General features: G+C 52.0%; 8 protein-coding genes across 8 annotated transcripts; 2 read left to right on the plus strand and 6 right to left on the minus strand.

Annotated features, from left to right (window-relative positions):
* Nucleotides 1-189: 189 nt before the first annotated feature.
* Nucleotides 190-2,258, minus strand: Triagg1_8053 (uncharacterized protein; the record flags this gene model as incomplete). The annotated part of the gene is made up of 4 exons (XM_062902857.1): nucleotides 190-1,119; nucleotides 1,215-1,872; nucleotides 1,930-2,042; nucleotides 2,130-2,258. 4 exons carry the CDS (start codon nucleotides 2,256-2,258, stop codon nucleotides 190-192), a joined length of 1,830 nt encoding a protein of 609 aa, XP_062752898.1.
* A 5,230-nt stretch (nucleotides 2,259-7,488) lies between these two features.
* On the plus strand, nucleotides 7,489-9,732 carry Triagg1_8054 (uncharacterized protein; the record flags this gene model as incomplete). Its single annotated transcript, XM_062902858.1, has 2 exons — nucleotides 7,489-7,576; nucleotides 7,643-9,732. The coding sequence occupies 2 exons, from the start codon at nucleotides 7,489-7,491 to the stop codon at nucleotides 9,730-9,732; spliced, it is 2,178 nt and encodes a 725-aa protein (XP_062752899.1).
* Nucleotides 9,733-10,869: 1,137 nt separating this feature from the next.
* On the minus strand, nucleotides 10,870-15,763 carry Triagg1_8055 (uncharacterized protein; the record flags this gene model as incomplete). The annotated part of the gene is made up of 5 exons (XM_062902859.1): nucleotides 10,870-12,477; nucleotides 12,532-14,085; nucleotides 14,142-14,197; nucleotides 14,261-15,211; nucleotides 15,268-15,763. 5 exons carry the CDS (start codon nucleotides 15,761-15,763, stop codon nucleotides 10,870-10,872), a joined length of 4,665 nt encoding a protein of 1,554 aa, XP_062752900.1.
* An 878-nt stretch (nucleotides 15,764-16,641) lies between these two features.
* Triagg1_8056 (uncharacterized protein) lies at nucleotides 16,642-19,657 on the minus strand (the record flags this gene model as incomplete). The annotated part of the gene is made up of 4 exons (XM_062902860.1): nucleotides 16,642-17,250; nucleotides 17,313-18,203; nucleotides 18,272-18,520; nucleotides 18,572-19,657. 4 exons carry the CDS (start codon nucleotides 19,655-19,657, stop codon nucleotides 16,642-16,644), a joined length of 2,835 nt encoding a protein of 944 aa, XP_062752901.1.
* Nucleotides 19,658-20,620: 963 nt separating this feature from the next.
* Triagg1_8057 (uncharacterized protein) lies at nucleotides 20,621-21,556 on the minus strand (the record flags this gene model as incomplete). Its single annotated transcript, XM_062902861.1, has 1 exon — nucleotides 20,621-21,556. One exon carries the CDS (start codon nucleotides 21,554-21,556, stop codon nucleotides 20,621-20,623), a length of 936 nt encoding a protein of 311 aa, XP_062752902.1.
* Nucleotides 21,557-23,370: 1,814 nt separating this feature from the next.
* On the minus strand, nucleotides 23,371-25,728 carry Triagg1_8058 (uncharacterized protein; the record flags this gene model as incomplete). Its single annotated transcript, XM_062902863.1, has 2 exons — nucleotides 23,371-25,443; nucleotides 25,516-25,728. 2 exons carry the CDS (start codon nucleotides 25,726-25,728, stop codon nucleotides 23,371-23,373), a joined length of 2,286 nt encoding a protein of 761 aa, XP_062752903.1.
* Nucleotides 25,729-26,140: 412 nt separating this feature from the next.
* On the plus strand, nucleotides 26,141-26,914 carry Triagg1_8059 (uncharacterized protein; the record flags this gene model as incomplete). Its single annotated transcript, XM_062902864.1, has 2 exons — nucleotides 26,141-26,175; nucleotides 26,248-26,914. The coding sequence occupies 2 exons, from the start codon at nucleotides 26,141-26,143 to the stop codon at nucleotides 26,912-26,914; spliced, it is 702 nt and encodes a 233-aa protein (XP_062752904.1).
* Nucleotides 26,915-27,401: 487 nt separating this feature from the next.
* On the minus strand, nucleotides 27,402-27,710 carry Triagg1_8060 (uncharacterized protein; the record flags this gene model as incomplete). The annotated part of the gene is made up of 1 exon (XM_062902865.1): nucleotides 27,402-27,710. The coding sequence occupies one exon, from the start codon at nucleotides 27,708-27,710 to the stop codon at nucleotides 27,402-27,404; it is 309 nt and encodes a 102-aa protein (XP_062752905.1).
* Nucleotides 27,711-27,791: the final 81 nt, after the last annotated feature.

Consider the following 27,791-nt stretch of genomic DNA (forward strand, 5'->3'; position numbering starts at 1 on the left):
TCGTAGTGTAGGCTGATGGCGTTGAACGCGGCTACCCTTTATTCCTCTGGCGAACTGAGCACGCCACTGTGCAGGCTTCCAACAATCACATAATGTTATATCTTGTCTAAATCAACATAAAGGACAAGTATCTCATAGCTAATTAATTTGACAATGGAAAATAGACACGCCGCAAATATATGCATGCCACTACAATTCATCCATCATCTGCTCTTCTTCAGTCTCAACGACAAACCACTCTCTGACCAGGGCAGTACCAGACACGACCTTCTCCCACAGCTCAGATACACAGCTCTGAGGTGCCAGAATGTAGCACTTAGGCGTAGGCCTCTCGGGCGCCTCATGCCTGACGTGCCAGGTATCACTCGGCCCATCTGTCGACAAATCGTCCTTGACTGGCAGCAGTCCGGTCGCGATATCGCGGTTAAACGTGGCGCGCATGAAAATGTCGTAAGCAGCTTCCGGCTGGTACGATGGCACCATGTGGCCCGCCTGGAACACTCTGGAAAAGCTGTAATTACCATATTGTCGAGTCAGGCCAGACACGCCCTTCTCCGACAAGAGTGGTGCGTACCCTGCATTCGCAAAGTCTTTGGAGTGGGAATAAGGCACCGCCAGGGAGGCCCTTTCACCGCCGATCCAGTTGCATGCGTAGTCACGATCACCGTACATCATGTGAACTTTGACGCCGTGGTCAAGCAGATAACCCACGGCGTCAATGAATCCTCCATGCTGGTCGTCGTGAGAGCTGGCAAAGTTGCTGCTCACGGCAGCGGAAGTGGCGGTAAAATTGACTGGGGATCCAATGGCAGCTAGAACGGCCTCCTCCGTCAAATAACCATAAACATGGCTCGGCGGGAAGGGATCCCGGAGGGGATGGCTAATATCGAACCAACCACTGTCGAGACCAAAGTACGTGCCAACGGCCGCACCGTCGCACCAACTGTCCATCTCGCAGAGGTCGACAAAGTTGACTCGCTGGGCGTTGACGGTCGCAACGTCAAAGAGACTGAGGCTCTGCTGGCATCTCTTTAGTTGGTCTCTGCAGCCCTCTGGCTTTGTAAAATTGTGCTTTAGTTCGTCGTAGATGGACTGGTTAAAGACTTGGATACCGTAAGTCTGGTGGCGAGAAATGAAATAAATCATTAGTAGTGCGTTTCAAAGTGACAAAGGGATGGCCTTTTTCTTTGCTTCTTCTGCATGTTAGAACTCACATTGTTGTACGGAAAGTCAATGTACGCCTCCTCTTGAATCGGCGAGTCGAGCCAACCGTTGACAATACCGAGCGTATCCAGGTGAAGGAAGTGGGCGTGCTCATCCTCAATCGTGCCATCGGCAATCTTCTCGTTTTGCTGTTGAAAGAAGCGCATGAATCCTGGGCCATAGTGGCCTCCATAACTCTCGGCCCAGATGCTGATGCGATCGTCGCTGGGCTTGTAGTGAGGAAACTCGGAGAACCAGGCCTGGGCAAAGTGCCACAAGGCGTGGGCAGCCTGAGCAGTGCTGTTGGTCGTGTGAGTGGGTTTCTGGCTGCTGAACGTGCCAACCATGGAGGTAAAGTTGAGGTCGGGGATATGGGTGGAGAAGTCGGCGGGCTCGAGCTTGAAGCCCCCGTCTGAGAGATTGGCCGTGCAGTTGGTGGGAGCATCGTATGAAAAGCCAACTTGGTTGGGCTCGTCAATGTACAGCATATTGACCTCGTTGCTCCAACTCCAAGGGTTGAGCACGGTCGACTTGGAATCTTCATTCACAAAGCAGGGGCCGTTTTCCATGAGCAGACCGAGCATGGACGAGGACCCGGGCCCTCCATTGAGCCAGATGGCGAGGGGAGCAGTATCAGGGTTCTTGCGGGCCTCAAAGAACCAAAAGAAGCTGGAGATGGCGTGAGAAATGGACCGACTCCGGACTCTCTTGTGGGTTTGCACTCACGTGTTGACGGGGTAGTTTTGAGGCTCGCCGTCTGTATCTTCAAGGAGCCGCGGGGGAAGATGGACGTGGCCGGCATACGACCTGACGCCTGGAGTGGTCTCGCAGATGCCCGGCTAATTCATTCAGTCCAGTCAGTAAAAGGACTCTCAGCGGGCGAAGCTGGGAGCAATGAACAATGAACAATGAATCGGGCCACAAACCTCCTTGAAGGAAATGGTGACATTCTCGTGGAACTTGGACCTGAGCACGGTGACGCCCTCTGGCTTTGGCGGGAACTGAGCAATCGCCAGGCTGGCCAGGCCACCTAGCACCACTCCTGCCGACAACATGCTGCGATGAATCAGTTGGCTGTTCACTTGAGGCCGACTTATCAGCAACTCAAACAAAGCAAAGTTGAGTCTGGACGCCAGTCGCGGGGGTTCGGCTTGAAGCGCGGTGGCTGAATTGCGTGTGCCAGTCTAAGCCGAAAAAGACAGGCCCCGATGATTGGCCACTGATAGACCAGGGGTGGCTGTCCGGGGTAATGAATTGGGGGCCGTCAGAAGCAGTGGATGGTTGCTGTACTCAGGCTTGACAGGGCCTTCAGAGTATGAGCACAATGGTGCAGTACTGCTGCGAGGAGGAACTGAATTGAAGCAAAGTGTCACTGTTGACGCGAATTGTCCACCTTGTCTGTCTCTTCGTCCATGGAATGTAAGCGAGGGAGAGGAGCGGGCACACTCTCTCTCAGCTGATGGCACCACTGTCTTGAATAGCCAAGCGGGATTCGTCCAGCAAAGCGCCATGGATTAATAGCTCGACAAGCACATCACAACCCAAGACCCGATGGTTTGGTCAATGAAACATATCACAAACCTGGGGTAGCACATGATTCAGCTCCAGGAACCAGCCGGCAGATGGGCCAGAGCTTTGCCGCCAAGTTCACCGTGGAGGAGGCAGCTCGATCAACGAATTGTAGGCGGAGTAGGTCTCAGTGTGAGAGGATCGTTCTGTTGTTGCAATGAGAGAACTGAGGCCCGGATGGTCCAATCAACGCCAAATACATCCCACCACCTTTGGATCGCGGTAAATGAAATGTGTCGGAATACGGAGTGTACAGAGACTATTGCAGCCTCACATTCTCGTCGTGGTCTGCCACCCTGGGCCATATCAGTCCGAGTCGCACAACATTGCGAAATCATACATCATGGTCTGAATGACAAATATTGTCGCAGAAGGGCGGAATCTGTCGCAGCGACACGGAGGCAACGTCTAATTGCAATAGGCTGCCACGCGCCAAACAAGACGTCTCGACTCACGCCGATTATCACATTTGCTCATAGTTCTTGTGGATCTTGGAGGTTCGCGCGAACGTACTGCAGCGCCTGCATCCAGTCTCTAACTACACCACCCGAGGCAAAGCCCGTAGGGCGATATTCCTGCGGCCAGCAACGCAGGAGACAATCTTTTCCACATGTCTTGGTACTAGGCGCGCACCGCAACGGTGAGGTGGGCATTCGCTTATTGCCTTGAGCAAGCTGTAAATTGAAGCAATATAATGGCACTTCAGGTTGCACAATGCATGGATACTGATTTTTGCTGCGTTGAAGGGGAATCCCTGGCAAGCCCTAGCTAGTTTGGCTCTTGGGGAGAAAAGCGTTCATCGGCTTGGCATCTCATTTCGTGAACCTCCAGCTAGAAGCTCTTGGAGAACGAACCAAGATCCGAGGAGCATTCTCATCCAATTGCTGCCCTGTAGCAATCTAGCAGACTTACTAGGTAGATATAGGTAGGCCTAGTAGTATTCTGCGAAGAAAAGAAAAAGAAAAAAAGTTCCGCACTTGGTAATTTGCAGTCCCTTGCTGGCGTACCTTTGGCAAATTTCGAATTTCGTTGTAGGGCTGTTCCAGGCACAATGTTATTAGTCAAATGACGCATCTAGCCTCAGATTGCAAGATCGGCCCACAGTTGGCTTCTGCTGTTCAGGTTCGATCTCAACGCCAGTCCGGAGAGAATGGCGATCGTGACGAGGATCGTGGTGCAGGTAGCCCAATGACATGCCCGTACTGGGCGACCAAAGTTGGCGCCTAATACTTAGCGAAAGTGACAGCTCCCTTGTTCGCAGGGGCGATGGAATTAGATTCATTTGCTAGCCCAAAGAACTCTCCATGTGATCGTCCTGCAGGTAGGTAGGCATTTTCTGGAAACGTTGATGTGAGCTGAGCTGTTCGTATCCGTCTATCCCACGATCGTTTGCTGTGCCTTTGCGCACGTTGAGTAGTAGGTGGTACTGTCGGGATAATACCTCAGAGTATCTCAAGAAGTGGGATCCGTTCCATCTCCATACAAAGCCTCATGTTTCGAACGGGTTGTCACGCTTATGCCAAGGGCAGAGCGGATAGCAGCGGTGCTCTGCAGTCCTCTTTGCTTGGTAACGCTTCAGGTTGCTTTCCGCTGGGCTTCGTTTGTCACCGGGAGCAATTGAGATGATGCTCTGTGGGGCGTCTTCAATCGACAATCCCGGCAATGCATGGTCTATGTGCTAGTACTCGTAGTAGTTGAGTTGACTCGCCGTAAGACAAGACTTGATGATTTAGCACCCAGTCTGTGCCCTGCCGCCGTGGAGCGAGGCTGTCTCTCCCGACGCCCTGCCGGTGGGCTTGGAGGTGCACGGTCGAAGTAATAGCAGAGACGGCTGGAGATGGGCTGATGAAAGCGTCGACTGAAGAAGGCGGCTGTCCGGATCGGCCACACCAGCTCTATTCACCGTCCATGGCTGGCAGACAGAGGCAGAGCTAAAAGCGCACAGTAGCACCACCTGTAATGATGATGGAGTTGTCGTTTGTCATGTCAGACAAAGTGCGGAGCTGTGCTGTGCCCGTGTGATGACGGCACACTGGACCTGTCCGTTCACCACTGTTCAATCTCACCAGTGGCTCAGAGTTGAGGCTGTTTTGCCCACGGTATCGGGTTTATGGCTTGGACGGTGCGGCCGACAGACGATGCAATGGGCGTTACCTGGGCTGAACACTGCGTTAGATGACTGCCACCCTCTTCCTAGAGCAAGGTCGGCTTCCCGCATGCTTCCTTACCCACATGATGCGGACAGACCTTGGAGATAAGCAGAGAGTGAGCGGTGGATGCTGATCATAAGCTGCCACTGACTTCAATATCGCGGGTCGGCAATGTGTTGGAATTGCCATGGATCCATTGTTAAGCCTTCCTGTCGACTTGTCAAACTTTGTCGTCTGTCTAGAGTACAAAGACGGTGACGATGATGACTGTAGCTGTGGTGGAAGGACGGATCAAATGGATCAATGGATGATTGTGACCGTGACTGGCTGGACGCCTGCATTGGAGCTCCAGTGTTTCCAGGTTTTGTTTTAGCCGAGCGGGCTCAGCTGTAGTGACTAGAGATCGCCCGGCCCCCACTGACGCCCAGCACCGCTCGAGTGCTAAAATGCCCCCAGATTCTGGCTCGTCGGCGGCGCTTTTTAGGGCTTTGGGCGCTGAGAGTTGACAGCTGAGGCACAACCTACTTTACTATACCAGGTAGTAGTCTAAATTACAGGTACCTACATGTAGACTGACGCAAATCCGTAATCACCCTGGATTTGGTAGAACCTGCCAGGAAGCTACATCAGGTAGGTAAACTTGCACGTAATCAAAGATGTATCCTCTTTTCCATTGATTTCTGTCACGATTAGATTGAACATTTGTCCCCATGTGACTGTAAGATGCTGACGATCTGGACATGGTTGCCAAATGGAGCAGATATGAGTGAAGGGGCATGTTGCGGGCAGTGTGTGGGCCAGGATTTGTACCTGCATGTCAAGTGTTGAGCCCTTGCAGATGGCTGGGGCTACCAAGAGGTACATGTAACTGACCTGCAGGTATAAGTGCTCTGTAGAAGAACATGAAGCCATCAAATTGATTGAATCCCGTACATGTGCTGTACTGTCATTACCCTGCAATGGATTGATGTTAAACTTCAATGTTCCCAAGGATCGGTCACAAAAAAAGCAATCGCCATCTCAATCTCGTACCCAAGATTGCGTAAACAGGGATGCATGTTGCTTTTTCCAGATACAACGTTGGTACTGAATTCACTACCACCTGGTACCTGATCGGCCAGCTGAGCATACGGGGCTGCAGCGCACCGCCGCCCACCAGATCCTTGTACCTCTCGGTGACCCCCGCCGTACTTTGTGCTCATCTCTCCTCGACTCCCCAATCCCCAACCCTGGCCCCTCGACCCAGGATTTTCTCCTCCTCCAACCAACCTGGTCGTTGTTTTACGCGGGCTCCATCTCACCAAACGCCTCTTACCATATCGGAACCATCCCTGTCTGTATCGTATCGCATCGTCCGTCCCATCGCCCGTCCATGGAATCTTTCAGCTCTTCTCTCTCGGCCCGGCTCTGTTTGTCCCATTGACCCCTACCGATCTCGGCTACCACTGCGTCTTTCGGCCATCACGCCTTGAACCTGGACCTGGACCTGGACGCAAGCTTGGCTTTGTTTTCAGCGCCAGTTTGTCGTCTCGGTCGGCGGGGTCCTCAATCTGCAAGGACGAAGAATGGAGTTGCGTCTAGCGGTAGTGCGGGCTGCCGGCGCTCGATGGTCGTCATTGTGGCTGCGACGGCGTCTTGACTGCTCTCTCTTGTCGACGGGCCAGGGGTATTTTGGTTCTAGTTTCTAGTCCAGGCCCGGCTTCGAGCGACATTGGGCTCTCTCTACAGCGGCTTCGCGCGTCTACGGGTGCAATCTCAGCGCAGTGGTACGTGCCGTCTCCCGCATCTTCATGTTTCACTGCCTCCAACCATGACGCAGCAGCGCAGAAGCTTACCTGCTAGTGATAGTAACAGCACTCGTACGGAAGCAAGTCGGCATTCAGCTCTCACAATGTTTCCCCCGAACAAGGAATGCTTGTCCATCTCACTCGGGCCATGGTCAGTCACCGGCCTTCTTCATCACATCGCCGGCCAGATTACTTGCCGGGCACTCCAAGGGAGCCAAGGCGCCCATCCACCACCCACAACACAATCGTGTGGCTTCCACCGAGCTGTACTTGTGCTGTAGCTGCTGGGATCGCTGCTCCGTGCAACTCTGTACAGCCCAGCTTGCAGACACCCCTGCTCGCACACGCCAGTGGGGTGCCTGAGTGCCTGGGTAAATCTTTTATACCTGTGCTGGGCCCTGATGCTTGTCTGTTAGTCTCCCCCAGATATCTTTAGACGGACTTGACTCTTTTCTCCTTCTCCCAGTTCCATCTTTTCCTTCTCTTCATTTATATCCTCCGCATTGCCTTTCTCTAATTTTTGTCATGTACACTATTAATACCCATATTACTCTCAATTCCCTTCTCTACCTGTTACCGACGCTCGCTTCGCATACCTCCAACTAAGCAACTAATTCTTTACCTCTATCCAGAGCCTTACAAAGACAGAGCGGCCGCGGCAAGTTTAGCTCGGTTTACAAATACAACGGCAAAGGCGGGAAGAGAGGAAAGCTTCCCTTCGATAAGCTGTTCTTTGCTTTTGCCGTATGGCCTAGCCAGCCAATTCTAGGGCTGCCATCATGGGTCTACTCGATTTCTTGAGCAAACGGCCGTCTGTGGACGCAACGTCTCCGCAGAAGGGCCAGGCTCCCTCTCCACATGCTCGAGGTTTGTCATTATCCACCAGTGTCTCAGTCAATAGTTTCGTGTCTGGGCTTCTAACAGCTGTTATAGGCATCATCGCCAGTCGTGAAAACGGAACGAGAACACCAGACCCATCTCAGCGACTGCTCAAGCCTCGGCTTGTAGGGGTGACCGAAGGACGACCGAGAACAAATCCAAAAGATTCCGAGGTTCCACAACCTCAGTTTCCCCTCAAGACCACCGGTCGAAGTCCCAAAGAATCCATAGCCCCCTTATCATTGAGCAGTATTCCAAAATATGACGACCGCCAACGGCCTCGAAGCCGTGGCACGATGGAGCGGCTTACACCTTTGACACCGAATTTCTCCCTTCCACGTCGACGGTCTTCGGCCTTTGTCGACATTCTGGATGCTCAAGGGGAGTTTAAGCCTTATGACTTTAGGTCAAGGCTTCAAGCATCTGGTTCTCGTGAATATGGCGAGGACGTCGCCGATAGAAATATTCAACCTGCCGTGACTGGCACGACGCTTTCATATCGCCCACGAGGTAGTGCTTCTACAGCTAGCTCCTCTCGAAACGCGTATGCGGTTCCGCCGATCCCTGATCGCTATAGAGACTTGCCTTCTCCTAGAATTGAGCCCAGCATTCGTTCGTCCTCTCGACAAACTCTCAATAGCCGTCTAATGTCAAGGGGGAAACTCAGCCCTTCAAGGGAAGATTTCGATGTCCATGGTCACCGGCTCCAGTCGAAGAGCTCCTATGGTCAGATTTCCATCACTGGTAGCCGTGCTTCCACGCCGCAGCAGGCCCCAAGGACAGCGGACGGTCGTTATATGCGAGATGAGGGCAGCGCATTCTCTCCAGAACTTCGCTCTGCCTCTCCACCCGGCGTTCCTCGCTACAAACCTAGGCAGTATAGTCTACCTAGCGGCAAGGTGCTCTCTGGCACCTTGCCGGGATCGGTTCGCTCAGCTCGGGAGCATCTAAACTCTCTTGCGCCGCCTCCTCCAGACCGGTCTATGCAGCTATATCAACAGCGCGCCAAGACGCCAACTTCACCCAACCAGCTGCACAGCTTTCGCCACAGAGTCGAAAATGACTGGAGCCGGTTCAACAAACACGCGGGCGATCATCTCCCGCCGACCCCATCCACTTGGGATGATTCGATTGAGTCGACGTCAGAATATGCACCTTCATTCACCTTTGGTAGCTCTGGTAATCTTCAGTTGGAGAGCACTGAGAGACAACCCCCTTCTATACGCACGTTTGGCAAGCGGGGGTCAGTCTCGTCCTTTGTCCAATCTGACTACTCCAGCAATCAACTTACTGGTGGTCGCAGTATTCGCACAGCAGATACCTCGATTGACATACCCCACAACTCGCTCTTCAATGATATGAAGTTTCTTGGAGGCTCTTCCCGCAATCTTCGATCTCGAGCCGGTGACAGCCCTGTCGCCCCCGAATTCACCGGTAAAGAGGACGACTCTGGTGCCGAATCCATCTTTATATCCCCCGCCACGCCGTTGGAGGAGCAGCCCAGTTTCAATCCGCTGTCGCCGACTCATCGCCACGGAGGTCTCAGCGTTAGCAGCTATGACGCCACCAGCATATCAGACTCGGATGCTGATTCCTTCCGCGGCAAGCAAAAACACTCAGGCCGGGACGGTGAAGCTCTCTTGTTCAGTGACCAGGGATTTGGTGACGACGGCAAGAGTCTTCCTGGGCTTTTCAACGAAACGGGAAGTCTCGCTACGCCCAAATGGCCAGAGATGCCAATGACTCCGACGGATGTGTCCGAAATGGGCGATGACGAAGCATCCGTCGTGGGAGTGCCTCCAGCTGTTCAAAAGTCGCGGCAAAACACTTCGAGGCCGTTTACCCAGCGTGAGCGGCTGCTGGCCCTCGGCTACGATTACGATTCCGACTCGGACACCGAATCTTCTCTGCGATCCGATGAGTTCCCCGAAGAGCGCGCGCTAAAGCTACTCTCGACTCTCATCAAAAACAGCACAGCCAAGGGCCCCGACGGCAGAGTAGACCCACAGCTCGATATGAAGACGATTGCGAAGCTCCGCAAGGAGATTAAGAGGAGAAAACTGCTCGACTCATCGTCGCCTCGACGAGGAAGCAAGTTGTCCAGTCAGGAAAACAGCGAGGTCGACGCTGCTACAACGAAATAATGATGATTTACAATAATAATACAAAATTTGGGGTTCGGAGCATTTTTATCGGAGGAGGATGGGTTGTAAAAATATGTGTGTTATCGACGGCAGCACCATTGACATGGGAACCATTTCTTTTGTTCTTTTTTTTATTGCATTTACTGAAACATTTCTGAGCAAGGCGTTGTTGATCTGCGACGGGATGGGCTTTTTGGGAGGGCATATTTTGGGCTTGCTGGTAGACGAGACAGCAGCTGAGTTGCATTTGATGAGAGCGAGGAATATTCTAGCCAGTAATTTCCATTAATTTTTTTACTGTGACAAAACCATCTCTTCATTTCACTCTACGAGATATCTACTTAATCTCACACATATCAAGGAACGATACCACAGACTGGTACTCGATTCTGATATCGCGAGTCGTGAGCGTCCCAACTGCTCGTCTACCCACGTGCTGCTAGGCCTGCACTCAGGACGGGGGCTTTTAAAAAAGACTGAGACTAATTATTTCATAGCTTGGTAGCTGACTCGAAGATGTATGAGCAAAAAGTATTGCGTTATCTAGAGACCCGCCGTAACTCTTCATCGCAAGCAAGGGAAGCCCCTGAAAAAGAGGCGGCTTCAAAACGAACGTAATCCATCCCCAACCCAGTAGCCCCGTTCCACTACGTAAGAGGGCAACAAAAGGCCAAGGGAAGACTCCGACTTTCCAGCTCCCCTCAAATGGAACACGGGAATCCCAGACTCAGCTCAGCTCTTCGCACCCCCTCCCTCTCTGTCCAGTAACCGTACCTGGGCTAGGCCGTCAAACCCCGTTCAATAGATCTCGTCAGTGGTGTCCCTGACCCCGTAACCACGCAACCCAGCAATCTCCTCCGAACCAATCACGCCTACGGTTTCTCCTCGTAGACGATCGGAGTGGGTTTTCCATCGATGCGAAAAGTGTTCCAATGCAGCTTCCATTGCAAGGCGCTGCGGCAGGCCGAGGTCCAGCCATGCACGAGAAAACGTTAAATCTCTCGGTGCTATGTGACGGCTCAGCTGCTGTGGTCATACGCACTATCCCCCCCTGAATGTGGTTCGCCGCCTCACACGCCCCCGACTTGATTTGCACTTTGCGGGCCATGATTCCAAGAGGATTGACACGGCCGTCGTCTAGCTCGAGACGGTTGCTGGGCCGCCGCTACAATCACACTCCATCTCTCTTCTAAAATGGGCCACGTCTTGGATAAGTGCGAGCTTCTCCAGCGCTAGCTTGGCAACCGCCAGCTTGGCCTCCATGCCGCTCTTTGACGACGTAGCGTGCGCAATCACCTTGCCGTGGACCATGAGGGCACAGAGAAGGTCGCTCTCAGATGCCACAGCGACGCCGGTATCCATGGACGTCGGCACATTGGCCACATGTAGCTTCCACTGGTTGCAGCAAAAGTCGACCTGTAGCTTGTGTGACAGGGCCGTGACTGGGTGGTTCGACGCAAACGACGAGTATAGCGCCATGTCCTCAAAGAAGGGCTGGATGAACTTTGTGAAAAAGTTCAGTACGACAGAGAAGGAGTATCCCGAGTCAACAAACATCGCTCCAACCAAAGCTTCAACAACGTCAGCCAGAGCTTTCGGAGGCTGCGGAACCTCGATCCAGAAATCCTGGGGGGTTGATTGAGCTTCGGCTTGGGAGGAGCTTCCATCAGAAGAAGATTCTCGATCACTGCCCTGCGATTTCTGCCTAGCCATCTCCTCAGCTTGCTCAAGCTGGCTTGCGTACCGGCTAATGTCGCCGAGGAGGGCAGACGTGGCCAGCAGAATATGTTTGTGAAGACCAAGCTTGACGCAGAGACAGCCGAGGAATTGGTTCGATACCATGGCCATCTTGTGTTCCGTGAGCCACTTCGGATCTGCTTCAGGGAACCGCTTAAACAGAAAGTCCACCACTGCCATGTCCAGTAGTGCGTCACCCAAGAATTCGAGCCGTTGATAGTCGTGGACGTTGGTCTCAAAGACGTATGATGGATGTCGGAAGGCACTGCGTACGAGGGGGGCACACTTGAAGCGATAGCCTGTGATTTCGGCCACTTTGTCCACGGTGAGGCGCTGTGCGGCGGATGTCTGCTGGCCGTGCCACTTCGGGGCAGCGAAAGTTGCAAAATAATCCTTGTACTCTAGCATTGTGTGATTGCTGGAGCAGACCATGGCCGTAACAGCCTTGACCGCCATGTCCATATTGTCAGTGGTGCTTGTCATGTAAGCTGCTCCAATGAGCGCCTCACAAACATCTGCAATCGACTTGTGCGACAGACAATGCTTTACCTCCGTTTTGGCTGCTTTACCCCTCTTCAGCGTCATGTTACTCGGATACCACGTCCGACGGTCAAATGCTTTAGTGCGAATGTACGCAGGCATGTCCTTCTCCACGGCATGGTTAAAGAGATTCTGGTTGCACAGCATCAGCATTCGCGTGACGTGAGACTGAAATTCATCTGCAAAGTTTTGAACAGTGAAGATGGAAATGGTTGTGGCCATCTTCAAGAACGTATCGCCAAGAAACTCCAGGCGCTCGTAATTCTTGCCCATTCCGGGCTGAAAATCGACCTGGTGTTCGCCATGTTCTTCCGTGTTGAAGCTATCCTTTGTCACAGCCTCGAGGGCAAGATCGGAGCGGATAGACAGACCGACGAGAGAACAGGCTTCAAGGGCTATCAAGACTGAGTCGATTCGATACATTACTACGGGTAAAATCATGGCCATGGAGACGACATCTATCGGGATCTAAGGCAGGTTAGAATGCCGCTGTGATACAGTTTTGAGGGGGAAAAGTCTTACTGGTGACACGCACAGCGGCTCAAGGATGACATAGCAAGTGCCACCGCCCTCTTCCTCTACAAAGAATTCGTCTAGAAAGTTGCGGCGAATCGGGAGCAGCTCTGCATTGACGACTGGCTGATCATCCCTCCAATTCATTCTTTTCCTCGACTTGATAGAAAGGCTGTTGCTGTATTCTTTGATGGTTTGCTCAACCTTTCTATACCCCAGGCTCTTGGGTTGCGGAACACCCTTTGGCGTTGGATCAGTTGGCTTTAGCTCTTCATTGATACCACGCAGGATGAATTTTCGAGATCCGTCCCATGGATCTGTAGCGAGCTTGTCTTTGAAGAACTCACTTGGAGCATCTTCCCAGCCAAGTTTCTCATTCTCGTGGGCATACTGCACTGCTACCCAGTCAATCTCGGCTGCTTTATCACCGCCGGGTGAGAGCTTGCTAGGAGCAAGGAAGTAGGGAATTTCGTGCGACTTTGCATCATACTCCTTGCTGAAAACGTCGGTAAAGAGCCTCAACGTAAAGCTTGCCAGCGCCTCCATCTCGTGAGGCAGCACTTCAAATGAAGTTTGCGAATTTGAAAGTCGCACAACCGACGTCCGGCCGCCACCGAAAAACAACGGGGTGCTCGGTATATCGGGCAATGGCTTCCGAGTCAGGAGAATCAGAGGGCGAGACGCTCTCCCAAGAGCTTCCGGCTGGTCAAGGGCTATGGTGGTCTGATACAAACTAGTCGGGGGCTCTGGAGCGAGACATGAGGACCAAAAATCCGGTTTGATTCGCATGGCGTATTCGGATTTCTTGTCTGATGAAATCGCCAGCCTTGCATTCCGCATGTAGGGCAGTGACTTGGTAAACGCCGGCTGTAGATTTCCATTGATGTACTTTCTGTTGATGAGATATGCGCAGGCTTCAAAAGCAGCAGAGCATCTTGCCAACTGCTTGCTTTTCTGTATTTCTCCCGAAAACACCTTGATCGGAGACCCGTCTGGTAGGATCACTTGAGCGCGAAAATTTCGCCCTATAGAAGTGACAATGTACTCCAAGTGCAGCATTCCTTCTTCAGCATGGTTTGGGAACGACGAGGCAAATTTTGACAGTACTCCCAGGCTCGTAATGTAGGTAAGCTGAGCGCCTGTCTCAGCGACAGTAAATGTCCTCTGAGTTGCTCGTTCTTGGGCAGCCAAAAGATCAGGGTCAACGACGAAATCAGGAACTTTGCGATCTTCAGGCAAAGTAGAGCAAAATTGTCGCAGCGCATGAGCATCCCGGATTGCCCGTCGGAGTTTGCGTATATGGTCCAGATTTCCTACTTCCACCATGCTGATATAGAGTGACGACTTTTGCCGTGCCCGACCTTTAGATTGAATATATTGAATCGCAGATTTGTACAAATCAAATCGGATAATCACATCGCACTCTGGAATATCGATGCCTTCTTCCGCAACGGACGTTGCAAACAGACAGTTCGTTTCACCACGCCGAAACTTTTGTAGGGACACGATCTGGTCCCTGTAGGACATGTACGCAGCGCTGGCGTTTGAAGAGTGAGAGCCAATCTAATCAAATCACAAGTCAGTTCTTGCATGAGAAGGGGCCATAGGATCAGTCTTACCATGTAGGCAGCTTTCATTCCAGGAATCTGCATCCCCTGCTGCTCAAATAGATCTGCTAGAAGAAAAGCCGTTGACCTTGCTTCCACAAAAACAATGCATCTCTTTGCCTTTCTCGTACAAAAAGCATCTTCAAGAACTTCGTAAAGCGCCTTGACTTTGGGCGAAAGTTCGAGAGAACCGGCTTGGATGGCCCCGAAGACGTGATCCTTGATGATGCCTCTCACTTGAGCGACCGCCGCCATCGCCTTATCGCCAGCGGCAACATCAATCTCCAAGTAATCGCGTCCAGTCCTTGCTTCAATCTTGAGCATCTCATTGTCTGTCGTTAGGAGTTGCCAATAGCGGTCAGCACACCATGTCCCCAAGATTGAGGATGCGTTGGACGCAAATTCCAGATGTTTTCTGAATTGAAGATTATTGCGGACACGGCGCGAAATGGAGTCCCAAAGCCTCGTCTTCGAGTATTCGGGATCTTCCAGTCGATCATAGTATTCTTTAACCTCGACCTGCTGACGATGTGCCTGACTTTGCATCAGAGCCTCGTCGGAGATGGTGGCAATTTTGCTGCACAACATGCTCTCCAACTCAGAGGCAGCATTCCGAATATCCTTTGTCAAAGCATCGACCGGTGAAGCTGTCATACCAAGAATACGAGGACGTGCATCTTGCTGCATGCGCATATAGTGGTCCTTGATGATGCGGGCGTAAGGATGACTCTTCTTTGTATGATGCGCTTCATCAAAGACAAGCAGGTTAATCCGGCTCATGGAAATGAATCCACAGGTCAGGAGATCAAGCAAGATTTGTGCAGTGCACACAATGGCCATGTTTTCCGCTAACTGCTTATCCCAGTATTCCTGAGATCTAACCACGCCCTTCATCTCGCCGAAAAACTTGCCAATGGGGAACTCGAGGTTGGTGGTCAGAACGGTGTGCTGCTGGAAACACAGGGCAACTTTTTCCACAAGGAAAAAGGCCGTCTTGTGTTGGTAGCCGTTGGCGCGACTCTGTAGCTCTACTTGGAGAACGTGTCGCATGAGGAGGGCAGCAATCAATGTTTTGCCGGAGCCTATACATGACCAGGTAAGTGACAAGAAGAAACTAGACGGGGGTGAGAGCCTGTACCTGTATCAAGAACAACGATTGTATTCTCGTCTCTTGCTCTCTCGAACAGGTCAATCTGGTACTCGCGAGGACTTGTAATGATCTTCTGGAAAGCGTTGTCTTCGTAGAGCCGCGAGATTGACAGTTTATCCAGGTGACTATCCAGGTCTACCTTGGAGGTCGCAGTGAGCTCCGTCTGGTTTTTGACCAACCAGTCTTGAAACGCCAAATCTTGCTGTCGCTTCTTTGCTATCGGCGCCTTTTGCGCATCAGATGCCTCGTCAGACTGGTCGACGTCTTCGATTTCATCTGCGTCTTCTGGAGCAGTCGTGACCTGCGGATGTTCCTCGAGAGCCTCTAAGGTTGAAGCTTTAGGTCGCTCTGGCAGAACGACATCTGAAAGCTTGACTGTAGGATCAGCCACCGCAGTAGCATGAACAACGAGCGACTCGTCTGCAGGCGTCGACATGACGTGCGACGACGCTGCCTCTAGCAGCAGGCCGCCACTATCCGACATATGGAGGTGACGGAGTTGCTCTTGAGTAGAAGAACGATGATTACATCAGATGTCGGAATCGAGAGGAGAAGGCAAGTCAAAGAAGGCTGTTGCACAAGTTGCTATCCGGTCGAGAGGCACGGATGTGAATGAATATCCAGTCTGTAATCTCACTGAAGAAGAGCAGATGAAAGAGAGAGGATGAAAGAAGAGATCACGAGAGGGCGGATAAAAGAGGAAAAGAGAAAATCCGCAGGCGGTGAATGGTGTGCGTTTGCAGTTGGCGAGGCTGCGAGCACCAAAAGGCAGGAGAGGCAAGGCCGGCGAGGCACGTGCAGTTGCTACGGCCTGCAAATGCAAAGGACAGGCGGGCAGATGCAGCTGATAATGCACTCTTCCTCGATGACACGCCGTTTGTCACTCTTGAGCACAAGTTTCTGCCTTTTCTGCTGTGCCTCTGTAATGCTCTGCCTTGCTTTGCTTTGCCTTGGTGTCTCTGGAGTTCTACTCGTTTGTTTGCTGCGGTAAGAAAGAAACAGTATCACAGCATTGCAACTCACAGAGTACAACAGTCACTACCAATACTTCAAATGCTTCGAGTATCAGATGATACAATCACCATTGTGATCACAAGTTCCCAAGAATATCCGTACAATAAAACTCAAACATGAAATTCAGGTGTCTGTGTCTCTCCCCTCACACTGAACAGTTACCAAGCAAATCCATCCTCGTCCACGCAGCAACTGTCGACCGATAGACCAAACATGCCAAAGCCAGCACCTATACAACTCTCCCCATACATACAGACCCTTTTCCGAAAGAACAAGTTGACAACGTTGCCAACACAATGACAAAAACCAAATAGAAAAGAAAAGAAAATAGGAAAAAATACTCTTCGTTCAAATCGTCCCAGTAGTTGCCGGTGCTGGCGGTTGCTGCTCCTCAGACTCGTCATCCGTCTCGTCAACATCCCAACCCTCCCCAAAAGCAACCGAAGCTTCAACAGCATGCATCGCAAAAGTCGCCGTCTCAGCAACCCCCGCAAACTCGGCCCTCTCAGCAACCGGTCCATTCTCCGATCGATGTGCGTGTTCGATTCTTGTATACTCGACACCCTTTGACACAATAATCGCATGAGCCGTATCTCGATCCATCTGGTGTTGCCGCGGGACCAACAACTCGGTATTGATCCGATCCGCACTTAGAGCATAGCAAGCCTGCACAGCTTCGATGACAAATCCAGCATCGTCTGCAACCCAAGCCCATTCAGCCGCAGAAACGGGTGGTGGGCGTGCGTTGATCAGTTCCCCTCTAAACATTCCAAAATAGTTCTCCAGCTTTCGAATCTTGCAGTTCAGTCTTTTACACGGCCTCTGTCGGATATCTCGAGTAGTCGAAGTCTCTGCTCCGGGTTGGTCCGGCTTTTGCACAACGCAGTGACACTCTTCTTCTTCTCCTTCGTCTTCTTCCAGTCTCGGTACTTCAATCACGGCGGGCAGCGACGGTCTCTACCACAAAAGTTAAGTAGGTCAGAACAAGCCAGTGACTGTTGGAGATACAAGATCCTTACCTGTGCAGCAGAATATGAACGAGCCAAGCTACCTCGCGTTCGAACCCGAGACCTCGTTACAACTCTTTCTGCTCCTCTTGTTGCTCCTCTTGTTTCAGTTGCTCTTCCTCTTGCTGCTTCTTCTTGGGCGTCGGCTTCTTGCGTTGGCTCGAGCCCGCCTTGGGCGTCTTGGGCACCTTTGGCGTCTTGGGAGCCCTTGGCTTCGCCGGCTGCTTGCCTTCTTTTTGGCTTGGACGACCTCGCTTTCTTCCCTTGGAGCTTCTCGGAACTAGTTTCAGCACACTGTCCCATCTCCAAATCATATTGCAAAGATTCGCGAGCACGGGCACTAGGCCGACGCTTTCGCTTGCTTCTCTCCAACACAACATTGGCATTGGCATTGGCACTGTCATGCTCAAGGTCTTGCGCGGACGTCGCATCTGGAAGCCTTTGTTCGGGTTCTTCTTCCACTGCTGCTGCTCCCGGCGCCTCAGGTTGGCTACAACATGCTAGTTCAGCAAACGGTCTGGTAAAGCCAGGGTTCTGGGGGACTTGTTGTCCAGTCACTGCCGCGAAGCCAACCATGAGTTGCCCCTTCTTATTGCTTGTCATGAAGCGCTCTTGAGCAGTTCCGATACGAGACCTTGGCACGTTATGGTGAAGCGGTGCAGCACTTGATTGGATGGGGGGAGATTGTTCGTACCTTTGAGCCTGCTCAGGCGATTGCTTGCCTGGGGAATTGACAGGCGTCTCGACAGATAGGCCAGCAGCTCTGGCGGCTTGTCGCTTGGCAATCCCCTGTCGTATGGCGGCGAGACGAGAAGGGTTTTGCGCAGTCAATTCTTCAGGAAGGGGATTGGACTCCATGTCGGCTGCATCTTCTGCGTGATGAAGAGGAGTGTATTCCCAGCTCTATAGAGGCACCCGCGTTAGTCAACCAAGTATCGGCTCACTCACCCAGATTACCCAAGGAAACTCACATATCCACTAGGATACCCATTGTCAATCTCCCACTGAGTCTTGGCCAATCCTCCCGGGGCATACTGAGGTTGCAGCTCTGGAACCATCCGTTTCAAAGCCTTGTAGGCCTCATCTGCCTTCTGTTCCCTCTGATAGCGTGGGATCGGCATGGGCATGGGCTCGCCAATACGCGGGCCTCTCGATATGGTGTCCAGAACGGCTTGTGCTTCAGGGGAAATCTCACCGGCATCATTCACAGGTTCGCCTTCCTAAGGCACAACCTGTTGAAGCGTTCCAAGAAAAGCATCGTTGATCATGACACCGCTTCTGCGAGCACTACACTCATTGTGGCGTTTCTCCCTCCCTTGCTGTATGATGGCATTCTCAATCACCTCAGGATTCACCAGCCTGGCGACTGCAACGCGCCGGAGAAGTCGGTAATCCATACAATCCTTCAAGGCGGGAACGTCAATCTGAATGCGAGCAAAGTCCTTGGGCTCTTTCTCATCGACCCATGCCTGGAGATCGACGTTATGGTTGACAATGCCGCGCTCGGAAAGGAAGAGCAGGCCCATTTCAACATCGTCCTGAGTGATGCGGTCGTGCGGCATCAGCGGGCGGTGTTGATGAATCCATTCAGCGCACAGCATGTCTTGCTGCTCGGAATGTCCTCCAAAGGCCTTGACCCTATCCGCGACGCTGTGCTCGAACGCGTTCCACTGATCGCAAAAGTTGACGTAGCTGGTGACGAAATCATGAACCTGGTTCTTGGAAAGATCAAGCTGCCAGATGATGACAGCGGAAAACGGGCGCTTCTCACTCAGCCGTAGAAGGATGATCCATCGTACGCCCAAGCTGAGGTCTTCCCATCTGAGGGTCCGTTTGTCGGCCGCAGAACTGGGCGCAGTTTGATGCTGTCGCGCGCCAGCGGGATAAATGATCGGGATATCAGGAAGCAGTCCCCTTTCCGCCATGGCGTCGCGAGCCTTCCACCAATAGAACGTCTCGGGGGTCAGAAGCTCCTCCGCTATCTCTCCTTCCGACCAGCCCTGATATAAAAAAGGGATTTCCGATTCCGATGTCTCAACTGCCTCTGCTGGTGCCGCTGTAGGGGGATTCGCCGGCTGAGGCAAATGAACAACGCGGGCTCTTCGCGGTTGAGCTCCCGTATCAGAGCCCAAGGTTCCTACAACGCCGTTAGCTGAGTCTCGTTGCCATGAGAAGAAGGGGGCATCTCTGGTGAGTTTACCGTCAGAAACCAAGGGGAGGTCCGCCTCGTTTGGGTTGCCAGATGGCAAGTTGTGGTGACGCGACTCCACATCTAGATCCTGGAAGATGCTCGATGCCTCAGGCAAGTCATCGCCTTGTGAATTGAACAAAACGTCGGGGGTGCCGTCGTACGACATGATAGAGGTTGTTGCTCCTTGACGAGATAGAATCGGTGGGATTGTTTCCGAGTTGCTGGAGAGTAAACGACAACGAAGGGTGTCTGTCCAATCTTCCGGGTTGATTAGCAATTGCGGCAGAAGCAGATGCAGACCACATACCGCGATATTGAGACCTGATAGCCCAAGAAGAGTGAGATGGGTGAGAATGAAGGCAAAGTGAAGAATGGCGAGAGCCGGGCAACGCCTCTGAACGTCAACACCGCTCCTGCGAATCCGGAGCAACGCTGAATTCCGACGAAGAAAGGCTACAAGGGTTGAGAAAGTAGTCGATCGAAAAGAGAAAACTCGATAGAGATGATTCGCAGTGGGCAATGATTGTGTGAGGTCAAGTAATGCGGAAACTCTGGTAGACGCGGGAATCGGAGAGAACGAGGTATCTGTCAAGGTTCCCAACGCGTGTGAAATAAACAGATAAACAAACAGATCACATGGGGCGATAGAGAATAGATCAGACGAAACGAGAGAGGCCGCGGCCTGGCCAGACGGTGACAGGTCGTGGCTGGCAGTGTCTGCCAGGTGGCCAGCCAAAAAAGATGAAAAGAGGACGGCACACACACTTTGGCAAGAAGGATGAGAATTCATGAAAAGAAGAAGAATAACTCTGATACCCAGAACTGAATAAAAGCAATCAAACAACTACCTAATTTTGTGGAAAAGACCAACTCCCAGACGCCGTCGCCTTCATCTTCCTCTTGCCTAAACTCAAGCCCAGCGCGCCATACGCCTATTGCAGCTGACGAGCTTCATCATTCAAGTTATTATATGCGAGCTCCATCTGGAGTCTGCCGTCTAGCCAACTGTGCAGCAAATTGGTATCTGTAGTAAGAAATCTCTTTTCCTGTAACGCCGGGGTCACTATGCCAACAATCTCATGATTGTGCCGAACCGAATGGATGCTTGGTTCATCCCTCGTATTCCCATCTAGTCGACATCAAGAAACGGTGCGTAATCCCCTCGGCCTGAGAAGCGGTCGTTGTCACCAAGAGTGTCACCTCCGTCGCTCCGTCCGTCTTCTTCCGCCCCATCCATCATGTCATCAAGGCCACGTTTGGTGGTCAGCGTGCCCTCAGCCCTGGTGAATTCAGATGCGAGGCCATTTCCCCCATTGTCTGGTTCAAGGCGACGTCGCCTGTCCACGGCGATACTGGCCTTGTTGATCCCCTGCCAAGTCAACAAAGCTTCCTTGGCTTCATCATCAAAGTTGGAGCAGAACCGCTGGACACCAATGAAGTGGACTGCCTCCAACAGCTCCTGCCCAAACATGAACATGATATAAGCAGCGACGAGAGAAGGGGAGAGCATGTTGCCCGTATCGCAGGTCACCAGGAGCTTGCCCCGGATGGTCCCCCCCGTGACGTTATGCACAGTGAGAAGATGATTGTTGATGACGCTGACAATTTGGTTGAATGCCGGGACCAGGTGCTTGGCATTGGCGTCTACATAGCAAAAGGGAAGGTTAAGCGTCGCGGATGCGGTTTCGACGCTGGCGAGATTCCGGGGAGCCCTCGAGTCACGGACCACGACGACCATGGTCAAGGCCTCTCGCTTCAGGAATTCGTGGTCCCGAATGATGCTTGTAGGGCCCAGAAAGAGGTAGTCGAGAATGCGCTGGGCTTCTCTGCGCTGCTCATACCTCCAGCGTGTGGAGCGATCTGTCGATTTCTGGATCCTGTTGCCGGTGATGATGGTGAAGTCCTCGAGGGTGAGTTTGGAGGAGTCGACACGGTCGTATCTGGGCACCAGGTCCATGTCGGCCTTGCTTTGAACGGGGATGTGGATTTTGGGCGGGCTGGGAGCGTGATAGCTGTAGGGGCTAGAGCGGATCATGGCCCTGTGCATCCCGCTCCCGTCGCTCATGGTGGAAGATTTGGTCGTTGCTTGGAGGGGACTTGAGTGGTTTCCTTTTTGATGTCAAGAAATGCGTTGCAAGATGGTGATGGAGGTTGAGTGAAGCGGATGGATAAAGTTGCGAGCCCTGGGGGTGAAGATGGAGGAAGAATGGAGAAGAAGAAGCAGAAGAATAGAATAGATGTATAGAATGGTGGAACGGGGCAGCGCGAGATGGAATTAATTAATCCGAAAGCGCGGTATTTGGAGATGTTGATATTGTTGTTGTAGCTGATGAAGAGAAGAAGAAGAAGAAGAAGAAGAAGTGATGGAACGTGAAAGGAGGAGGAAGATGATGAGCAAGAGCGTGAAGAAGAGCAAGAGCAAAGAGGGAGGCTCGCTCAAAGTGTATTTCAGTGGCTGCGCTGTACTTGGCTAATGTACCGCCCCGTGCCTTTTACAGCAGCTGAACCCGCAGAAGGACAAGTACAGGTACCTATAGTACTTGGCAGGTGGTGTTGCTGTCAAAAAAAAAAAAAAAAAAAAAAAAAAAAAAAACCTTGAAAGATGGAACAAAGAGGAAACAAAGGAGATCATGAAGCATCAAGCATCAGCTCTTCGCTAAAAAGCCACTGAAGGATTTGAACTCCCGTGATTCGGCAAGGACGTGCAGAGGCTCTGCCATTAAATGACCAACAGGGTGTTTTTCTCTCCCAGAATGTCGGGCTGGTGCTTTCGATTGGATGCCCAACTAAGGAACCCCCTGGGGCGTAAATCGGCCAATCGGGTGCAGCCGACGGGCTTGATTAAATTGAAGCGATCGGAATGATGACGGCGAAGCAATTAATGGGTGAGGGTTGAGTAATTCAAATTCACACAGGCATGGAGTCGGTAATTGTTCTGACTTGCCTTCTTATTTTCATTGGATTTATTTCCAGGTCATTTATCCCTTGTCGGCGTGTTCTTTTCATCTTGCTTCGTGTCCGTCTCCCGGGCATCACAGGTTACACAAGATGAAAGGTTGCCAACCTCAACCCGAAACTCGGGCTCATTAACAATCCCCACACACAGTTTCCAGGCTTTCACATGCACTCTACGTGATGTTTCCGATCCGAAGATACATTGATATAATTCATGGTGAGTCTCATGGGGGGTTTACTTGAGTATAACTGCAGTCAGCACTCAAATCGACACATTGATCCAGGGTAGCTGATGTTGTCTCAACAACAGACACCAGATAATATGTACCTTATGCAAAGAACCCGCATCGTTACTCCTTTCCATGATTACTTTTATAAACGCCCGTCTATTAGAATAATTAATAACAAGCTACGGCCAACGTCAATACTCATTTAACATCATCAAAGACCCCGCATCGGCATCGATATACACCCACATCTAGAACAGCCCATCCCCATCCCCAACTACGACTAATCTTTTGCGTTGGCAGCTTCATGTACGTATAGTAATCTTTTATATGAACAAGCGCCTCAGTTGCCTGATTTAGCAGGACTTCACTCACATAATACATAAAGCTGTGTGCTGTTACAGTGTAGTTTCTGCCCTGGGTACTCACAAACGCCGCTTCTCGGATCCAAACTCCGTTGATATGTCCTCACTTTATACTAATCATACATTCTTTTGTCGATGCCATCTATATCCATAATCGTACAGCTTTCGAAACCTCGCACACAACCCATATTTTTCTCTTTCCCAGTCAAATAAGTTGGATGTCGTCACCTTTTCTACAAACCCAAAACTAAAGTTCATCGCCGTCCCATTTTTACCAACCAAGCCATAGTTCATAAGACCCAAAGCAAGAGAGATGCCCAGAGCCAAATTCATCACGCAGCCCGCTCTTGTAGCTTTCCCCTCTCAGCCACCTCATCGAGAACGTAGTCGTCATCCGAAAACTGCTCCACCTCGTCCGCGTCCCCCTCGCCAATCGCCGTCCTGTTGGCATCGCGAGACTTGGCCAGCATGCGCTTCGTCTTTCGTTTGCGCTCCAGATGTTCGTCGCTAAAATCGAGGCGGTCCAGAGTCTTCATGAGCTTCTCCTCCACCAGTGATCGCACGTGAAAGGCTAGGGCCTGGCTGCGGAACACGCCTGAGTAGCGGTACGAAAGCCACACGTACTGGTTCACGGCAACGTGCAGTGACTCTAGCTTGGCGAGATATTTTTCCTTGACCTGGAAATCCTCCATCTTCAGATCCAGGTACTCCAATGGTATCTCTTCAATGTCGAGGAGGTCCCCCTTTGAGTTTGTGGCGACGACTTGCGCGAGAGCACGAAGCACGTCGATGGCTCTGTCTGCACGAAGAGCAACAGGCAGGTAGCAAAATGTGAGCCTGTCGTGGATCGTGAGCGGGATATCCTGGATAATGTCTGCGATTTCCAGGATATCTGATCCCAGCCCAATCCTATACAAGGAGCTGACCGTTGCCGTCTCTTGGATTCTCTTGAGGATAAAGGATAGCGGGGTGTCTGGTGGGAAGTAGGAGGCAAATCGCTCCACGATACCTGCAGGAGGCTGTATGCAGGCTGCCTCGATATCATCCACACTCTTCTGAAAAGCTCGTTGCACGCTTTTCAAGTCGGCCCGGTCCATAGTAGTGACAAGACCGACCTTTTCTGTTTCGTCCACTGAGCCGTCGGGATTATGTGCTGACCTGTATCGTCCGGCTCTGCCACCAATCTGCTTGATTTCGGGGAATGTCAAAAGTCGGTTTTGGCTGCCGTCGTACTTTGTAACAGACTCCATAATCACTCGTCGAATCTCCAGATTCAAGCCCATACCAATCGCATCACTGGCAACGACAAAGTCATAGTCGTTTTCTGGGTCGTTGAAGAGGGCAGCCTGTTGGGCACGGACTTCCGGTGGTAAGGATCCGTAGATGATTGCGCAGCGTCTTCCGGTTTTCTGCTCGATGCCCTGCTTCAGGGAATGAAGATTGAGGCGGCTGAACGCGACAATGGCATCTCCTTTCTGTAAGCTATTGTAGTCTCCATTGAGCGCCTTGTCCATGGTTTTGAGAGGACTCAGACGTTCGTATCGGTGAACGACACACTTGTCTCCAATGCTGGCGCACATGGCCTGCATGACCTTGACGGCTCGCTCCTCGCCACACACGTGGACCTCTTTAGCCTGCACTCCAAGCACGGCAGACGTCCAAGCGTTTCCACGATCGGCATCAGCAATCATCTGGATCTCGTCAATGACGGCGACGTCGAACCGGGTGTTGAGGGGAATCATCTCCACTGTGCAACTTGAAAAGTACTGATCCGAGTCTTCGGGAATCCGCACCTCCTCGCCCGTGATGAGAGCACATGGGATATTCTTGGCTTTGAATCGCTGGTACACCTCGGTGGCAAGTAATCGAAGGGGACCTGCGTAGACTCCGCACTTGGAGTTCTCAAGGGCCTTGAGTGCGCGGTAGGTTTTGCCGGAATTCGTGGGCCCAACGTGAACGTGGATCGTTCGCTGCATTGCCCTTGTCGCCGGGAACCACTCGTGCGGGAATCGAAAGTCCAGCAAGCGCCGGTGACTGTCCTGGATGTCCTTGGAAAACCGCTGGCCAACGATGAATGACTGGAACGAGTACTGGACTTCCTTGCTCAGGCCCTTGAGATCCTTGCTAATAAAGGCATCACGCAGATTCCAAAACATGGGATTCTTGTCACGACGGGTGACGCCCTTTTCTGCCAACGAAAAGGCATGATCGATGGCGTCCATGAAGAGCGCCGCATGCCGACTCAGCTCATCCTCACCGACAGAGGCGCCGAGCTGTGCCGCGCCCAAGGAGTTTAGCACAACTTGGAAGCGATGGAGGACGGTAGAGCGGAAGACTTTGTGGCGGCCCGTATACTTGCCAACGTCGAGCCGCAGTCTGGTGTTGGGATCATGGCCCTGGCTAACCTGGTGTTTGTGTAAATGTGAGACGGCAATCCTCTATATAACCCACGGCATCAAGTAGGCGGTTAAACTTACCGAATCAACTCGAGAATGAGGCACAGGCTTTACCTCCCGTTTCGAACCGGTACTCAGAGCCTCTTTCAGGGATATCAGTCTTGGCTTGAACGTCTTTGGCTTACTGCCCTTTGGCGGCTGCAGCCTTGCTAAGTGAGATGTGGTTGAGAGTTGGCGCAGATAGGCCGCTCTAAGCTGGCCTCTGAAGGAGCCGTTCTGGGCCAGAGCTCTCATGACGGCAGCGGACAGGACGCAGGTATCATGATATTGCCGCTGCAATGGGAAGAATAAAAAGACACAATGGATGGACAAACAACTTGAGTTTTTGATGCAAAAAGTCACTCCGGCCTACCCTATAAGCTGGGCCATTTGGTGAGAATTTCAATCACAAACTTTTCGATCCAATGGGCGCCTCTCGGAGATTAGCCGGAGGCGGATTAGCGTTTGGCCGGCGGACCTGCAGCCAATGCGGCCAACTGGAGACGCAGTTTCGTCATAGTTTCAGCGAGCTGCCTGCATCCTACAATCACTCCGTTGTGCCTTGGTTCCGTCGATTACGTCCTTTGTTCGCCCCAACATTGTCCGACAAACACCAGACTCGAGATTCCAACATCTTTACACCGGGCGACTGATTGTTATCGCCAAAATGGCGTCCTCTTCCTCTGCGACCCCGCTGCTCTAGTACGTTGAAGCTCCCTAAAGCTATAGGGGCTTTTGCTCTGTTCGGCATTCGCTAACAAAAGGCATCACCAGCTCCTGCATCGCCCACAGGACCACAATCCTGTCCGAATGCACAGCCTCTGCCTCGTCACAAACCTCGTCGCTCGCCTCCATCATCCTCCCAAAGATTGAGCACACCACCCCTCAGAAGTTGACCTACACCCACGGCCAGAACCAGATTCACTATGTCGCCGAGGCGCCGTCAGACTATCCCCAACACCCGGCCGCCGGCGGCTTGACGTTCCTCGTCATCGCCGACGGGTCGCTGGGCCGGCGCGTTCCGTTCGGCTACCTGCTAGAGATCCGCAAGCGATTCTTCGAAAAGTTTCCCGAGCACAGCGACTTTGCCGAGATGCCAAACTACGGCGCCGGGTCGTTCAACGCCGAGATGAAGAGCCTGATGGTGGAGTTTGGCACGACGAGCGGCGGCATGAACGACGCGATTGGTAATGCGAAGCGCGAGATTGACGATGTTAGAGGCATCATGACGAAGAACATTGAGAGCTTGCTCGAGCGGGGCGAGAGGATCGATCTGCTTGTTGACAAGACGGACAGGCTGGGGAGCAGCGCCCGCGACTTCCGGGTCCGGAGCCGCGGGCTGAAGCGGCAGATGTGGTGGAAGAACGTCAAGCTCATGGCGCTCCTGATCCTGGTTGTGGCTCTCATCATCATGATTATTGTCATCTCAGTCAAGGGCTAAACACGAAGATGACGCTTATCATGATTTCAATTTCCTCTCTTCTGTCTTTTTATCAGTGTTTGATCAGAGCAGCGAAGCCTAGATGCTGCAAACATGTATTCATAGTAGGGATTTGCTGTTTTTTTGGGAGTCAAAGGGAGAGTGCACGCCTCACGCGGAATTCTTTGTTTTATTTGCGGTCAATGGGAACCTAACGCTGAAAGTACTTTGAGTTATAATTACAACACGACGCTATTTCGTTTCAATGTGCAAGCAGATATTACTTGGTTAATAATAATAATAGTACTTGGTAGTATGACCTTTTTGAAGCCAACAAAATGCACATTTGTTGCTCGGCATGCCATGTCAACAACCACACCGACCCAACTGACCTCCTTCATAGAGAAACAATACAATCAAATGCCAACACCTAAAAACCCCGTAGGACAGGTCAGCAACCCAAGCCCCGAATACCACATCACCGCAACTTACCCAGTACAAGATGCCTTCACAACTTGGGCGCATTTGCACTCCGCGCCTCTTGATACACATAGCCATGCGCCACGGGACTGGATCCCGCACCTGGCACCGGAATCGCTGAGCCGACGGAAGGCTTCCGCAGTCTTTCGGTGAAGAAGACGGGGTGCGTTGTCGATGCGTTGTGGGCTGGCGCGGCGTGCTTGTTCCATATTGCTTGCAGCTGGGTGGCTGTTGGGATGGACTGGAGGGAGGGCGTCATGGTGATGGTGATGGTTGTGGTTGGCTTGGTGTGGAACGATAAAACAGCTGGAGGATTAGGGGTGTTTTGGGGGGTCATAAAGAGGCTCAACGTGATCAATTGAGTGCTGCGTTATAGGTAGGGGATAGTGAGGATGAGGATAGGGATGAGGATGAAGAT

Source organism: Trichoderma aggressivum, assembly GCF_033847375.1.
Source record: "Trichoderma aggressivum f. europaeum strain CBS 100526 chromosome Unknown scaffold_038, whole genome shotgun sequence".
In the NCBI taxonomy this organism is placed as follows: domain Eukaryota; kingdom Fungi; phylum Ascomycota; class Sordariomycetes; order Hypocreales; family Hypocreaceae; genus Trichoderma; species Trichoderma aggressivum.